The following is a 16,513-nucleotide window of genomic DNA, read 5'->3' on the forward strand; positions in this document are numbered from 1 at the left end:
GTTATGTTAAGGCTAAAATTCTTGCTAGTCTGTCTAAAATATCTAATGAGTGGTCGCCAATAAATTATAAGCTTTATCAAGGGTTAGACTTTTAAGCATTTATTAAGGAGAATAAGAATTTGGTAAAGAGAGAGAGAAAGGCCTAGATTCATCTATCCATCAAAGGGAGAGCATATTTCTAGCTCCACTCTCCGCCAGAGTCCACAGGAAGGAGCATGAGTCAGAGTGCCAGCCTCCACCTTCTTCCTCCCACAAGCAAACGTTACTTCCTGAAGCCAAAGAAAAGAGTCATGGTCTTGCCTTCAGAGACCTTCACTTCATGGCAGAGTTTTTCTACAGTAAGTCTCCAGCAGGTGGCGTCATTCCAATCATTACAGTTAGATTTGCTGAACTGTTTTTTTCCCTTTTTATTCTTTGTTAGAAGGCATGATTCTTTGCATAAGAAAGGGAGAAGAACATGTGTGTGGAGAGAGGCAACATAAAAATAAACATATCTATAACATTTGAAAATACAACATAATATTTTGTCAGATAATAATTCACTGAGTCTATGAGAACAACTCAGAGTGGAGTCAGCAGGACTTCAGCACACATTTGGCCTCCAACACTTACTATCTTTGTGACCCTGAAAATGTCATTTAAACTTGTTTAAGAATCAACTTCTTGGGGCAGCTAGGTGGCGCAGTGGATAAAGCACTGGCCTTGGATTCAGGAGGGCCTGAGCTCAAATCCGGCCTCAGACACTTGACACTTACTAGCTGTGTGACCCTGGGCAAGTCACTTAACCCCAATTGCCTCACCAAAAAAAAAAAAAAAAAGAATCAACTTTTTCACCTCTAAAATGAGCTAAAGAAGGAAATGTATAATGATTGGAGGATCTTTGCCAAGAAAACCACAAATGGAAAGAGGAAGAATGGAACAAGCCTAAACAACAAGGCACCTACAATTTCCTGATTCTGTTATCTTCTTTTATTTTTGTTTTTGTGGGGCGATGAGGGTTAAGTGACTTGCCCAGGGTCACACACCTAGTAAGTGTCAATTGTCTGAGGCTGGGTTTGAACTTAGGTCCTCCAGAATCTAGGGCCAGTGCTCTATCCAGTGGGCCACCAAGCTGCTAGGGAGGGGCGGGGCTCCAAGCCAGACGAGGCCCTGAGGGGCGGGGCAGGCCTACAATCCAGGCTCCAGAGGCACCAAATTCATAGCATGCGCAGCAGTAGCAGAAGCCTCCGGACCACGATTCCCAGAAGGCCTTGTTCACCTGGGGAGCTTTTCCTAAAGAGTATGGACCGGCCTTTACATCACTTCCGCTTTACCTATTTCAGTCTCTTCCGTGCTTACCTGTGTTATTTTCATCTCCACGTGGGAGCAGAGTCAACTGGATCCAATAGTGACGCCCCCGCACCTGGAGGCTGGCTGCGGGGTGCGGCGGGGTCGGAGCATCGGGGTCTCATTGGGGAGCACGGGAATAACGGGGGAGCGTCCCACAGAGGAAGGAAGCGCTTAAGGCGCCCGCGGTAAGCAGAGGGCGGCCCAGGGGTGGGGGCGGGCCGGCGGGCTGTGGAGGCGGAGCCGGATTCCAATCCAGCCTCCCAAGGCCCTGGACTCCAGAGCCCAGTCAGGCCTCAGTCCTTCATCCATTCCTGCTCCACGTCTGGTCCTGGCCCCGCTTTCACTTGGACCTCTCCTCCCCGCATCCTCCTGGCTGTCACCTCCTCCGGGAAGCCTCCTCTGATGCTGCTGGTGACCCGGGCGCTCCCTTTCCTGAAAGTGTCACCTCTGTGTCGGTGCCCAGACTTCCCTGTCGCCTTGTCCCTCCCTCGCAGCATCCTCCTCTCGCTGCAGATCGCCTCCTGGGTACCACTTCTTCCAGGAAGCCTCCTCTGCTGGCCGAGCCATCAGGGCCCTCTGTCTGTCTGTCCTCCTGGTTTCTCTCTAAGGGGATGGTCTCCCAAAGACCACGAACCTCCAGCAGAGAAAGGAGTGTTTCCTGCTGCTCCTTCCCGCCCCCCCCCCCAGAAGTGAGAATTTCTAGCCTCTGAGTAGGGACACAGAACTTGACCTGGGCTTCTCATGATTTTCCTTTCTGCTCCAGAACCTTGGCCTCTTGTGGCCTCTGCTCTTCCCCAGTAGGTGCTTTCACTGCGCAAGGGAATGGCTCCTGTGCTCCTGACAACCAGGCCTGGAAGGGTGAGTGGGGACTGCTGCTTTCTTGAGTTATCTGTCACTTTGAAGACCATTGGATACATTTCTTTTTGGAAGACAACCCTAGAAACTGTGGGCATCACAGAATCATCTATTTAGAGTTAAAAGATAATACAGAAGTCACCTATTTATCCTCCCTTTACAAAGAAATTACCTTACCTTTACTTTGATTTTTAAGACATTTAACAATTTGGGGGTTCCAAATTTTTTCCTTCCCTCCAGCCCCTCCACCACCCACTGAGAATGCAAGCAATAGGGTCCACATAATGCATGGGAAGTCATGCAAAACATTTCCATATTAGCCATGTTGCAAAGTGAAAAAAAATGCTTTAATCTGCAGGAAGAGTTCCTCAGTTCTCTTCATTTTTCATCATGAATCTTTTGGAGTTTTCATGGATCTTTGTCTGGATCAGAGTGGTTAAGTCTTTCACAACTGTTCCCTGTTACAGTATTGCTGTCATTGTACAGAATGTTCTGATTCTGCTCAGTTTTCTTTGCCTCAATTCATACAAGTTTTTCCAGATGTTTCTGACACCCCTCTTTTAGCTAATCTGAGTATTAAATTAAAGCTATAATCATGAAAAAATATTCTAAGTGACTTGATTAGACAAATGCAAATTAAAACAACTCTGTGTTACCTTTACCACCTATCAGATTGGCTAATATGACATAAATGGAAAATGTTAAAAGTTGGGGAAGTTGTGGGAAAATTGGAATATCACTACATTATTGTTGGAGTTGTGAACTGATTTAGCCATTCTGGAGAACAAATTGGAACTGTGCCCAAAGGGCAGTAAAACTGTACACCCCCTGTGATCCAACAGTACCACTACTAGGTCTGTATCCCAAAGGGATAATAAAAAAGGGGAAAGAACCTACATGTACAAAAATATTTATCCCTGCTCTTTTTGTGATGGCAAAGAATTGGAAACTGAGGGAATGCCATCAATTGGGGAATGGCTGAACAAGTTGTGGTATATGAATGTAATGGGATACAATTGTGCTATAAGAAATGATGAGCAAGATGGATCTCAGAAAAACCTGGAAAGACACATGAAGTGATGCTGAATGAAGTGAGCAGAACCAGGAGAACATTGTACATAGTAACACTAACATTGTGTGATGATCAATTATGGTAGACTTAGCTCTTCTTAACAATACAGTGATCCAAGGCAATTCCAAAGGATTCATGATGGAAAATGCTCTCCACATCCAGGGAAAGAACTGATAGAGTCTGAATGCATATCGAAGCATAGTATTTTCACTTTGTGGTTGTTTTTTTTTTTCCATGGTTTTTTTTTTCTTTTGCTCTGTTTCTTTCACAACATGACTAATGTGGAAATATGTTTAAGATGTATCATGTCTTTTAGATTTCTTGCTATCTTGGTGAAGAAAGGGGAGGGAAGGAAGGAGAAACATTTGAAACCCCAAATCTCAGAAAAAATATTTGTTGAAAACTATCTTTTTATGTAATTAGGGGTGTGGCAATACTATTCATATATATTAAAAAAAACACAACCAAAGAGACCTGGTTTGGAGACAAGCAAGTGATGAGGCAAGCAAAAGCTTGGTGATTACTATGAATAGGGGTGGATGAGAAGGCTAAACAGCTAAACTCTTACTTGGCTTTAGTTTTCTCCAATGGAGAATGATGATCTTTGTAGTGGGATGGAGAGCCCCAAAATAGTCAATAGCCAAGTCATTCATAATTCTTCAGTACACTATATTACTGTTACTATGTACAGTGTTCTCCTTGTTTCACATTGTATCAGGTAGTGTATGTCTTTCTGTGTTTTTCTGAAATCATCCTACTTGTCATTTCTTATAGCACCATAATATTCCTTGACAATCATATGCCATAACTTGTTCACCCATTTCCTTATTGATGTGCATCCCCTTGATTTCCAATTGTTAGCTACCACAAAAAATGCTGCTATCATTATTTTTATACAAATACGTCATTTTCCCTTTTTGGAATGCAGACCTCGTGGTGGTATTGCAGGAACAGTTTTATAGCCCTTTGGGCATAGTTCCAAATTACTCTTCAGAATGGTCAGATCATTCACAACTCCACTAACAATGCATTAATGTCCCAGTTTTCCAACCTCCCTATATCTTGTTTGGTCTTAAATTCTTTCCTTCTCCATAGATCTGATACGTAAACTATTCCCTGATTTCCTAATTTGCTGATGGCATCAACCTTTATGTATAAATCATGTACCCATTTCTAACTTTGGTGTATGGTTTTGAGGTGTAACTAGTTTCTTCCATGCGGTTTTCTAGTTTTCCTATCAGTTTTTGTCAAAAAGAGAGTTTTTGTCCTAAAAGCTTAGATATTTTGATTGATCAAACACTAGATTACTATGGTCATTTACTATGATGTCTCATGTATCTAACCTATTCCATTGATCCTGAACTCTATTTTTTAGCCAGTACCAAATTATTTAATAATTGCTGCTTTAACAATATAGTTTGACATCTGTTACAACTTGGCTACCTTCCTTCACTTTTTTCATTGATTCCTGTGATATTCTTGATCTTTTGTTCTTCCAGATGAATTTTATTTTCATTTTTTTATTTTCATTTTTTCTGACTCTATAGAATATACAGCAGAACAGTGGCGAAACCCAGTTCTTTTTTTTTTTTAAGTGAGGCATTTGGGGTTAAGTGACTTGCCCAGGGTCACACAGCTAGTAAGTGTTAAGTGTCTGAGGCCAGATTTGAACTCAGATACTCCTGAGTTCAGGGCCTGTGCCACCTAGCTGCCCCCCCAGTCCTATTTTTAAAGGAGTTATTTTGTTCTGTGAATTTTTGTTTGTCTTTTTCATTCTTTTGTGTTTCTTTTACCAAGGCGTTGACTCTTTTTTTCATGATTCTCTTGCATCAGGCCAAATTCTTTTCCCAATTTTTCTTCTACATCTCTTACATGTTTTCTAAAACTTTTTTAAAGCTCTTCCAGAAGAAATTTTTGGAACTTAGGCCCATTTATATTTTTCTTTGATGCTTAACATGTTGCCATTTTGACACTGTTGTCGTCTTCAACATTTGTGCCCTGATCTTCCCTGTCACCTGAATAAGTCTAGAGTCCTTTTTTTGTTGTTGTCATTATTATTTTGTTTTTTAGTCATCTTTTCTATGTATTTTTTGACTTTGTGTTTTTATGTAAGAGTTGGGCTCTGCTCCTTCACTGTTCCAAGGTTCTTGTGCTGGGGCTCAGTGCCTTGCTGTTGCCCTTAACTGCACCTCAGCGCCTACACTCCAAACCCAGTGAGACAAACCTTTCCTGCTTTGCTGGTAAACTGCTTCCCTGGTCCTAAATTGGTTCCTTGGCTTTTTTGTTTGTTTGTTTCTGTTTTTGTTTTGTTTTTGCAGGGCAATGGGGGTTAACTGACTTGCCTAGGGTCACACAGCTAGTAAGTGTCAAGTGTCTGAGACCGGATTTGAACTCAGGTCCTCCTGAATCCAGGGTGCTCTATCCACTGCACCACCTAGCTGCCCCTGCCCCCCTTGGCTTTTTTAAAATGTTGTTTTTAGGGAAATTCAGGAGAGCTTTAGGGAGATTCTTCTTCACTCTGCCATCTTGGCACTGGAATTCCCTTAATAGTTGTTTTTACTTGTAATTGGGAAAAATAATTTTTTTTCAAAAGAGAGGAGGGCACCTACATCAGTGGTGAAGAGGTCATGCTGATTGGTCAAAGGATCTGAGAACGTTTAGCCTGCAAGAGAAGTCTTAGGGCCACATGATAGCGATGTTTCACTGTTTCATTTCAGCACATAGAAAAAGATTAGGCATACTACTGCCTGAGCTCAGAGTGCAAAGGTAGGAGCCATAGGTACAGGTTGTAAAACTGATATAATTTGAACCACTAAAACAACAGGCATTATTTAAGCATCATGCTGTGTGCCAGGCATTGTGTTGAATGCTGAGGGTACAAAGGAAGGCACAGATAGCCCCTGCTCTCAAGGAGCTTACAGTCTAACAGGAAAGTAATTCTTAAATGCCTGCTGTTTGCACAGTACCAGGCACTGTACTATGTTTCACATAAATGAATGAAATAATCCATAGAGTCAAGAACTTGACATTCAGACTTGGAACAGTCAGAGCTAACCCTGGGTAACCCAAACATTTTGGTGTTTCAGGAATCAGTGACATTCCAGGATGTGGCTGTGGAATTCACGCAGGAGGAGTGGGCACTTTTGAACCTGTCTCAGAAAAAGTTGTACAGGGATGTGATGATGGAGAACTATAGCAACCTGGTCTCTTTGGGTAAGAACAGCTCTCCCTTTGGAGTCTTGATGTATATTGTGGAGACATTCAAGATTTCAGCTGTCTTTGCTTAGTATGAATGGAAACTGAGTTATTGATTTTTTGTTGTCCTAGACCTTCTCTGTTGTCCTGAAAACTGCTAAGTCCAACAAAGTAAAGAAACAGCAAAGTCTTCAAGCCATAGAAAATAGGTTTATTGAGAGAGGGTACCTGTCTCACAATAAAGCTGGTCTTAGGTCTGGGACCCAAAGACCCTGACCAGTACCGGGAGATTGTAGTTATACCCTGCTATGAATTCTTGAAAGCAATACACCCTAACCCTTTATAGGACCAACTCTTTTAGAGCATATTGCTGATGGTACAGAAAAAGAATACATTTAACCATAAACATGAGCTTGAAGGGTGCCTCATCTTGGCTGGTGGCTTGCCAGTTCTACACAAATGGGACACAGCCTAACAATGTTATAAACATTATCTTTCTATGGTAACATTGTCATGAGTCTCAATGCTGATTGCTTTCTTCAGCTTATAAGATACTGTGTTTAGTCTTCTGGTTTGCCACAGTAGACCAAGGGACATCACAACAAAGCTGTCACATAACCCATATTGAACAGCTGAAATAGTCAAAGAACATTGGCTATGGTCCATAGAAGGACAAGACTGAAATAGGCACAGAGAGAAACAATTTGCATATCTAGAGAATACTTAAACAGATTGAATCACCATTTATCTCATATTATACTGATTATTATCACAGTTAAATCACTTATATCTAAGGGGTGGGGAAAATCTCATTCACAGTGTTGCTTCAAAACCATGATTTTTTGCTTATTCCTAGTGGAGGTATCATCTTATATTCAAAGTGTTCCCATTGTCTAAGCTGGGAGTGTGTGCAGTGTTCTCTTTTTCCCAAGGCCTACCCTGTAACCCATTCTCACATAATATAGACTATCCTTCAGTGGTCAGTTGTACCATCCTTGAAATCTTCCAGTATGCCTACTATTTTGTCCCCAAAAAAGAGCATACATAAGTTAACTTTGTATTCTTTTATTAAATTTCATGGATGTTTGAGTTGATGTCAGTTTTCCTTCCCTCCCTTCCACCTAAGAAAAACGCTGCTGCTCTCTCCAACCTGCCTATTGGATACTCCCTGATTAAAAAAGAGAAAAAAATTTCAGAGAAAATCAGCTAACATAGCCAGTGCCATATTTTTTTGTTTTTGTTTTTGTTTTTTTTTAGTGAAGCAATTGGGGTTAAGTGACTTGCCCAGGGTCACACAGCTAGTAAGTGTTAAGTGTCTGAGGCCGAATTTGAACTCTGGTACTCCTAAATCCAGGGCTGGTGCTCTATCCACTGCGCCACCTAGCTGCCCCTACCAGTGCCATATTTTGATGAATAAGGTATACTCTGCATTCTCATTCTTATACCTCTCTGCTGAGGGTAGGATGGAGTATTTAAATAATTTAATTTTAAGCTAGAATTCACAGGTTTCCATGCTGTTCCTTTTCAATGAACAGGAATTGCAGTTTCCAAACCAGATGTCATCTCCCTAATGGAAAGAAAGGAAGCCTTCTGGATGCCAGAGACAGATATCCCAAGAAGCAGCTGCCCAGGTGACTACATCAAAACCAAGCAGATGCGTCCTAAACTAGAGCTCTGTTGGTCATTTTAGGTCAAAGTTCTTACAAAATGGTTATCAATGAGATATTTAACATTTTCTTCTAATTTCTTATTCTTTTGGTTTTGTTTCATTGGTTCTTGATGTCTTATAAAGGTATTAGCTTCCACTTGCCCAGTTCTAATTTTTATGGAATTATTTTCTTCAGTGTACTTTTGTACCTTTTTCCATTGGGTCATTTCTACTTTTTAAAGAGTTCTTTTCTTTCAGGAGTATTTGTGCCTCTTTTTCCATTTGACCAATTTTACTTTTCAAGACATTCTTCTCATTGGATTATCGTACCTCTATTGCTATTTGGCTTATTTTGTTTTTTAAAATGTTATTTTCTTCAGTGTTTTTTTGTGCCTCCTTTACCAAGCTGTTGACTTTTTTTCATGGTTTTCTTGCATCACTTCCCTTTCCCTTCCAGTTTTTCTTCTCTTGATTTTTTTGGGGGACAGGACAATGAGGTTTTCAGATTTCTTTTCTGTTTTTTCCGGTCTGTTTCTTGACTTGTAACTCTGCCAAATTGGGGTTCTGCTTCCAGAGGAGCAGGGGCACTTTCCCAACCTTTAGATTTTTTGTGCAGCTATTTCCACAGGTCATTTTGGGGACCTGTAATGTTTTTATTCTTCTAAGGTGGTATTTTCTGAGGAGAGGTATTTGCTACTCTCCTATACTATGCAATGAATAGTTTGTGAGCAACCATAAGTACTCCTTTATGCCCTGGAACTGTGACCAGGTTCCTTGTGGCCAACAGCTCTAGTGTGCTAGTCCTCTTCCTTGGGACTGCCATGCTCCAGTTCAGTGCAACAGAGTCCTGCCCCCACTGCCAGCAAGGAGACCCTTGTAATATTCTGACTAGTTTTCTGACCCCCTTCTCATCTGTGGGCTGAGAGCTCCAACAACAGTGGCTATTGCTACTGATTCCTTTGCTCCCAAGGCCTACTGCTGTTTTCCTGGGGTTGGTTTGCACTGATGCAGCTTACGCTGGACTGTGCTACTTTCTCACTATCACGCAACAGACCTTTCCTACCAACCTTGTAAGTTGTCTTGGGATGGAAAATTGTTTCACCTTGTCCTTTTATGGTTCTACTGCTACAGAATTTGTTTTGAGGCATTATTTAAAGTTGTGCAGAAGGGTTTAGAGGAGAGCTCAGGGAAGTCCCTGCTTTTTTTATCCACCATCTTGGCTCTGCACCCCTAAGTTTTTACAAAATATTGAACAAGGTCATGTTAAAAAGAGCTACGTTTTTTTAAAAAAAAATTTCTAGGGGCAGCTAGGTGGCGCAGTGGATAGAGCACTGGCCTTGGAGTCGGGAGTACCCGAGTTCAAATCCACCCTCAGACACTTAACACTTACTAGCTGTGTGACCCTGGGCAAGTCACTTTACCCCAATTGCCTCACTAAAAAAAAAAAAAAATTCTTTTTTTGTTTGTTTGTTTGGTTTTTGTTTTTTGGTTTTTGGTTTTTTTTTTGCGGGGCAATAGGGGTAAAGTGACTTGCCCAGGGTCACACAGCTAGTAAGTGTCAAGTGTCTGAGGCCGGATTTGAACTCAGGTACTCCCGAATCCAGGGCCGGTGCTTTATCCACTGTGCCACCTAGCCACCCCAAGAAATTTCTTTTTTATACATCTCTTTACTCACATTTACTTCCACTCTCAAAGAAACTCTTTGCCTCAATACAAGGTAGGTTTTCTCGTTTGTTCTTTGAAGATCATTTTATCTTATGCAGGTATTCTTTACCCTCAGTTCCCTTTTAAAATAAACACATTACTTAAAATATTAACAATATGGCCTTTATTCTTCTGAGTCTCCTGATATTTTCTTTTGTATGGCTTTTATGATTAGATTGCTTTGCTGCTATTACTTTTTTGTTGTTGTTGTTGAGGCAATTGGGGTTAAGTGACTTGCCCAGGATCACACAGCTAGAACATCTTGATTGTCTGAAGCTGACTCCAGGGCTGGTGTTCTGTCCACTGCCCCTGCTATTACTTTTTAATTTTTAATTTTTTTTTAGTGAGGCAATTGTGGTTAAGTGACTTGCCCAGGGTCACACAGCTAGTAAGTATTAAGTGTCTGAGGCTGGATTTGAACTCAGGTACTCCCGACTCCAAGGCCAGTCCTCTATCCACTGTGCCACCTAGCTGCCCCTCTGCTATTACTTTTTAAAGCATTTAATCATAACATAATTAACATTTCTTCATTCTGTCATGTTATACATTATCCTCTTTTTCTTTATTCTTTGAAATTATGTTTTTAAAGGCACAATGATGTTTTCATGACAGGATTTGTTTAGCCATAGGCCTATCATTGAACCTGTATGTTTTAAGTATTGTCCTGTTCCACACACGACTGCTATAAACATTTTTCATTGAGATCTTTTTTAGTTTCAGTACAATTTTGAGGATATGAACCTAGTAATCGGATCATTGGGTTAGTCGATATGAATAGTTTTCATTTTAAAGTATCTTTGCTAATCTGATGAGAATTTGTTGATGTATCCAGATTGTTTCATTTTGACTCCTTTAATCACTTGAGTTTGTGTATGTTTCAGGTAGTAACTATTAATAATTTCTCGAATGAAAAATACTTGTATGTCTTGATACTTTTTGAAATTGGGTTTCATCCTTAAAAATTGGAATCAATTCTTTACACAGCAGATATGTTGGATTTTTAGTAGAAATCTGTGACAGCAGTTTTTTCATGACTCCCCTTTTCCTTATAGTTCTTCTTTATTCTCCTTATGTGATGACTCTTCTATTTCTCCTCACTCTATAAATTCATTGACTCTTCTTATTGTTTCTCTTTTGTTTCTTTCTCATTTTCATCTCACAAGGTAAGGATGTATTTGCAAGCTCTTCAAGGTATATAGCTGTTTTATGGATAGTCTTTCATTTCCTTATTCCATTCAAATGTCATTGATTTACAGTAGAATAAGGGCTTATTCATACCTCTAGAAAATTTCATCTTAATTCAATACCTTTAAATAAGTTAACTCTGATAACTATGAGTCATAATATTTGCACATAAGAAAAACTGTAATCCATATTAAAAGACTACTGAGACTAGCTCTCAGGTGGGAAGACTAGAGAATAGTTCTAAAACATGTGATCACCTAAAAACCTTGGGAAAAGGCAAAAAGACAGGGTTAACCAGCCCTTTATTCTTCCTTTCAGAGAGCAAAGAATTCAGTGGACAAAAACCTTACAAAGATAATGAATGTGGGAAGGCCTTTAGGCTGGAGAACCAATATATGCAACATCAGGGAATACATACTGGGGAGAAGCCTTATGAATGTAATCATTGTGGCAAAACTTTTAGACTGAGGTATTACCTTACTCGACATCAGAGAATTCATACTGGAGAGAAACCTTATGAATGTAACAAATGTGGCAAGTCCTTTATACTGAAGACAGAACTTACTCATCATCAGAGAATTCATACTGGAGAGAAGCCTTATAAATGTGATGAATGTGGAAAGGCCTTCAGCCGGAAGGCAGAGCTTCCTCGCCATCAGAGTATTCATACCGGAGAGAAACCTTATGAATGTAACAAATGTGGCAAGTCCTTTAGACTGAAGACACAACTTACTCATCATCAGAGAATTCATACTGGAGAGAAGCCTTATAAATGTGATGAATGTGGAAAGGGCTTCATAGTGAAGACAGACTTAAATCAGCATCAGAGAATTCATACTGGAGAGAAGCCATATAAATGTGATGAATGTGGAAAGACCTTCAGAGTGAAGAAATACTTAAATCAGCATCAGAGAATACACACTGGACAGAAGCCTTATAAATGTAATCATTGTGGTCAGGCCTTCAGATTGTGCGAACTGTTTACTCAGCACCACAAAACTCATAATGGAGAAAAACCATTTGTATGTAATGAGTGTGGGAAAGGCTTCTTTTGGAATTCAGCTTTCATGCAACATCAGAGGATTCATACTGGAGAGAAACCTTTTGAATGTAACAAATGTGGCAAGGCCTTTAGACTGAAGACACAACTTACTCAGCATCAGAGAATTCATACTGGAGAGAAGCCTTATAAATGTGATGAATGTGGCAAAGCCTTCCGCCTTATCATGCAACTTACTCAACATAAAAGAATTCATACTGGAGAGAAACCTTATGAATGTAATGAATGTGGGAAGGCCTTTAGACAGAGGACAAAACTTACCATGCATCAGAGAATTCATACTGGAGAGAAACCTTATGAATGTAATGAATGTGGGAAGGCCTTCAGACAGAGGACAAAACTTACCATGCATCAGAAAATTCATACTGATGAGAAGCCTTATAAATGTAATGAATGTGGAATGGCCTTCAGATCGTGGAGACGATGTATTCAACACCAGAGAGTACATACTAGAGAGTAGACTTATGAATCTAATCATTGTGGGGAGGCATTCAGACCAAGTGAATAGATTACTCAGCATCAGAAAATTCATCATGGAGAAAAATAATTTGTATGTAATGAATCTGGGAAGGCCTTTAGTCTGGAGAAATAATACATACAACATCAGGGAAAACATCCTGGGGAGAAGCCTTATGAATGTAATTATTGTGGGAAAGATTTCAGACTGAAGTATCAGCTTACTCAACATCAGAGAATCCATACTGGAGAGAAACCGTATTAATGTGATGAATGTGGAAAGACCTTCATTAGCAAACCATCACTTAATAAACACAAGAAATTTCATACTGGAAAGATGCCTTATGAATGTAAAGTGTGTGGGAAGACCTTCTGCTATAACTCAGAACTTAATCTACATCAGAGAATTCATACTGGAGTGAAACCGTATGAATGTAATGAATGTGGAATGGCCTTCAGATTATGGAGAAAATTTATTCAACACCGGAGAGTACATACTAAAGAGAAGCCTTATGAATCTAATCATTGTGGGGAGGCATTCAGACCAAGTGAACAGCTTACTCAACATCAGAAAATTCATCATGGAGAAAAACCATTTGTATGTAATGAATGTGGGAAGGCCTTTAGGCTGGAGAAACAATGTATTCAACATCAGGGAATACATACTGGGGAGAAGCCTTAGGAATGAAATTATTGTGGAAAAGCTTTCAGACTGAGGAATCAGCTTACTCAACATCAGAATTCATACTGGAGAAAAACCATTTGTTTGTAAGGAATGTGGGAAAGGCTTCTTTTGGAATTTAGATTTTATGTGAGATCAGAGTATTCATAACTGTTGAGAAGCCTTATGAATGTAATGAATTTGGGAAGGCTTTCAGATTTAGGTCGCAGCTTAGCAACAGAGAATTAATTCTTGATCAAAACCTTTTAGATATAATGTGTGTTTATTGGGTCTTTTTCCCAAAGAGATCATAAAAAAGGGAAAAGGACCCACATGTACAAAAATATTTATAGCTGCTCTTTTTGTGGTGGCAAGGAATTGGAAATTGAGGGCCTGCCTACCAATTGGGGAATGGCTGAACAAGTTGTAGTATATGAATGTAATGGAATTCTATTGTGCTGTAAGCAATGATGAGCAAGTGGATTTCAGAGATACCTGGAAGGACTTGCATGAACTGATGATGAGTGAGATGAGCAGAACCAGGAGAACACTGTACACTGTATCATCAACATGATGTGTTGATCAACTGTGATAGACTTGATTCTTCTTAGCAATACAATGAATGGTCTAAGATAGTTCCAAAGGACTCAAGATGGAAAATGCTTTCCAAATCCAGAAAAAAACCAAAAAAACCCTGGAATATGGGTGCAGATTGAACCATACTATTTCGTTCAGTTTTGGTGCTGTTGTTTTTCTTTTTTGAGGTTTTTCCCTTTTGCTCTGATTTTTCTCTTATAACATGACTAATGCACAAATTTGTTGAATGTTATTGTACCTATATAACCTATATGAGGAGGGGGGAGGGAGAAAACGTTGAAATTAGAAATCTTATAAAATCCTATAAAATCAAATGTTTAACACTATCTCTACATGTAACTGGAAATAATAAAATACTTTTATAATTTAAAAGTAAATATAATGTGTTGAAAGATATTCTGCATGAAATCAGAAGTTATTCTGCATCAGAGGATTCATATGAGAGAAAACTTAAGAATGTAATAAATTTGGGAAGTCCTTCAAGAGTAAGACCCAAGGTAAGTTGTGTGGGAATGCCTTCCACTATAACTCAGAACTTATTCAATGTCAAATAATCCTTCCTGGAGAGAAAATTTTTGAATGTAATATATTTGAGAAAGCCTTCTACCTGAACTCAAAACTTACTTGACATTAGACAATTCTTGGGGGCAGCTAGATGGCACAATAGATAAAGTAGTGGACCTGGATTCAGGAAAACCTGAGTTTAAATCCGGCCTCAGGCACTTGACACTTATTAGCTGTGTGACCCTGGCAAGACACTTAACTCTCATTGCCCCACAAAAACAAACAAACAAAAAATAAAATTCTTAGTGAAGGAAAAGCTTATGAAATCAGTTAATGTGGGAACATCTTCAGACTATGGACACTCTTTACTATGCATCAAAGAAATCTTACTCAAGTGAAATGTTATGCATTTAGTGAATATGGAAAGGTTTTCACATTGAAACACAGGGCAGAGCTAGAATGGTGGAGTGAAGCCAGCATTTTTTCCTGATTTCTCCCAACACAGTCCCCCTAAACAAACATTTAAAATGCACCAAATTGAGACAGCTAGGTAGCTCAGTAGATAGAGCACTAGCCCTGGATTCAGGAGGACCTGAGTTCAAATCTGGCCTCAGACACTTAACACTTACTAGCTGTGTGACCCTGGGTAAGTCACTTAACCACAACTGCCCCACAAAGGTAAAATAAAATAAAATGCACCAAAGTGAATTCTGAGTGAGAAAGTGAAGGAAAAGTCACATTGTCTTATACAGGAAGTCAGAGGAGTATGTAGACAGTGAAGTGAGAACTGGCCAGAATTGCAGTGCATAGGATTTTATCTCAGCAGTGCTGAGCAACCTAGTGTGTCCAAGGAAGGTAAGGGCACTGAACATTTGATCAGAAAGCTTTCAGGGGACTTCTGTGCTAGCAGTAGATGCTGGATGAGGTGCCATTTGGCAGGTGTAGGACCCATTACTCTCTTCTGAATTGTAGGTCCAAGTCAGAGAGGAATTGTTATAGTGGCAAGGGAGCATGTGACTGTACCTGGTTAAGGTTAAACCACACCTAGATACTAGACTTTGCCTTTGCCCTTCTGCAAGGGTCTTTCCCTGCCTTATGTCACTGAGAGTTCCTTTTCATTTGGACCACATCAATCAATGGAATTGAATGATGCTAACCAATTAGCTTTGATCAATGTATAATGACCTGCAGAGGTCAGTAAGATAAATAGGGGAAAGAGGATAGTAGGAAATACATAGTTGGTAATCATTACTGTGAAAAAAAATTACAGCAAGTTTCTCTGATGAAGACCTCTTTTCTCAAATACATAGAAAACTAAGTCAAATTTATAGAAATAAGAGCCATTCCTTAATTGTTAAGTGGTCAATAGACAGTTTTCAGGCAAAGTAATCAAAGCTATCCATAGTCATATGAAAAAATGTTCTAAACTCTTATTGATGAGAGAAATGCAAGTTAAACTGAGACAATAATGCATCATTATTGAAGTTGTATACAACTTCAGCCATTTGGGAGAGCATTTTAGAACTATGCGCTATAAAGGGCTATAAAACCATGCATGCCCTTTGACCAAGCAATACCACTAGGTCTGTATCCCAAAGAGATTTTTAAAAAAAGAAGGAAAAGCACCTATATGTACAAAAATATTTACAGCAATTCTGTTAGTGGTGGCAAAGAATTGGAACCTAAGGGTATGTCCATTTAATTGGGGAATGGCTGAACAAGGTGTTGTATATTATTGTGTTTTTTTAATAGAATTTTATTTTCCAAAATATATGTAAAAACAAAATTTTAACATCAATTTTTAAAAAACTTTGTGTTCCAACTTCTCTTCTCCCCTCCATTCCCACCCCCCACCCACAAGAACTCAAGCAATTAAAAATAAGTTATACATGAGTAGTCATGGAAAAATTCCCATATTAGCTAGTTGTGAGAGAAAATAGTCAAAAAAGCCCCCCAAAACTTCAGATTAAGGAATTGTCAAAGGGGAAATAAAAAAAAATTTTAAATGTGTTTCCATCTGTTTTCAGATGCTATCAGTTCTTTCTCTACAAATGAGCTGCAATCTTCATAAGTCTTTCAGGGTTATATTGAATCATTGCCTTGCTGAAAATAACCACATGCTTCCCAGCTGTTTTTTTTTGTATACAGTACATTTCACTCTGCTTCAGTTCATGTGGGTCTTTCCAGGTTTTTCTAATAGTATCCTGTTCATCATAAACTTTATATAGTATCTTAAGCTTGACAGAG

At 39.4% G+C, this 16,513-nt stretch overlaps 2 protein-coding genes across 2 annotated transcripts; both read left to right on the forward strand.

The window, feature by feature from the left end:
- Positions 1–1,292: 1,292 nt before the first annotated feature.
- LOC122741074 (zinc finger protein 780A-like) lies at positions 1,293–12,527 on the forward strand. The gene is made up of 5 exons (XM_043984153.1): positions 1,293–1,514; positions 2,093–2,187; positions 6,343–6,469; positions 7,987–8,082; positions 11,307–12,527. The coding sequence occupies exons 2-5, from the start codon at positions 2,152–2,154 to the stop codon at positions 12,506–12,508; spliced, it is 1,461 nt and encodes a 486-aa protein (XP_043840088.1). The 5' UTR covers positions 1,293–1,514; positions 2,093–2,151; the 3' UTR covers positions 12,509–12,527.
- A 314-nt stretch (positions 12,528–12,841) lies between these two features.
- LOC122741079 (zinc finger protein GLI4-like) lies at positions 12,842–13,186 on the forward strand. Its single transcript, XM_043984159.1, has one exon. It carries the CDS (start codon positions 12,842–12,844, stop codon positions 13,184–13,186), a length of 345 nt encoding a protein of 114 aa, XP_043840094.1.
- The last annotated feature ends 3,327 nt before the right edge of the window (positions 13,187–16,513 follow it).

The sequence above is a fragment of the Dromiciops gliroides genome, chromosome 2, assembly GCF_019393635.1.
Source record: "Dromiciops gliroides isolate mDroGli1 chromosome 2, mDroGli1.pri, whole genome shotgun sequence".
Classification (NCBI taxonomy): domain Eukaryota; kingdom Metazoa; phylum Chordata; class Mammalia; order Microbiotheria; family Microbiotheriidae; genus Dromiciops; species Dromiciops gliroides.

Excerpts from the sequence above, each read along its gene's own strand:
- LOC122741074 (XM_043984153.1), top strand. The coding sequence starts at position 2,152 with ATGGCTCCTGTGCTCCTGACAACCAGGCCTGGAAGG. Across the intron at positions 2,188-6,342 it reads TGACAACCAGGCCTGGAAGG|GAATCAGTGACATTCCAGGA; the intron begins GTGAGTGGGGAC and ends TTGGTGTTTCAG. Across the intron at positions 8,083-11,306 it reads CCCAAGAAGCAGCTGCCCAG|AGAGCAAAGAATTCAGTGGA; the intron begins GTGACTACATCA and ends TCTTCCTTTCAG.
- LOC122741079 (XM_043984159.1), top strand. The coding sequence starts at position 12,842 with ATGCCTTATGAATGTAAAGTGTGTGGGAAGACCTTCTGCTATAACTCA.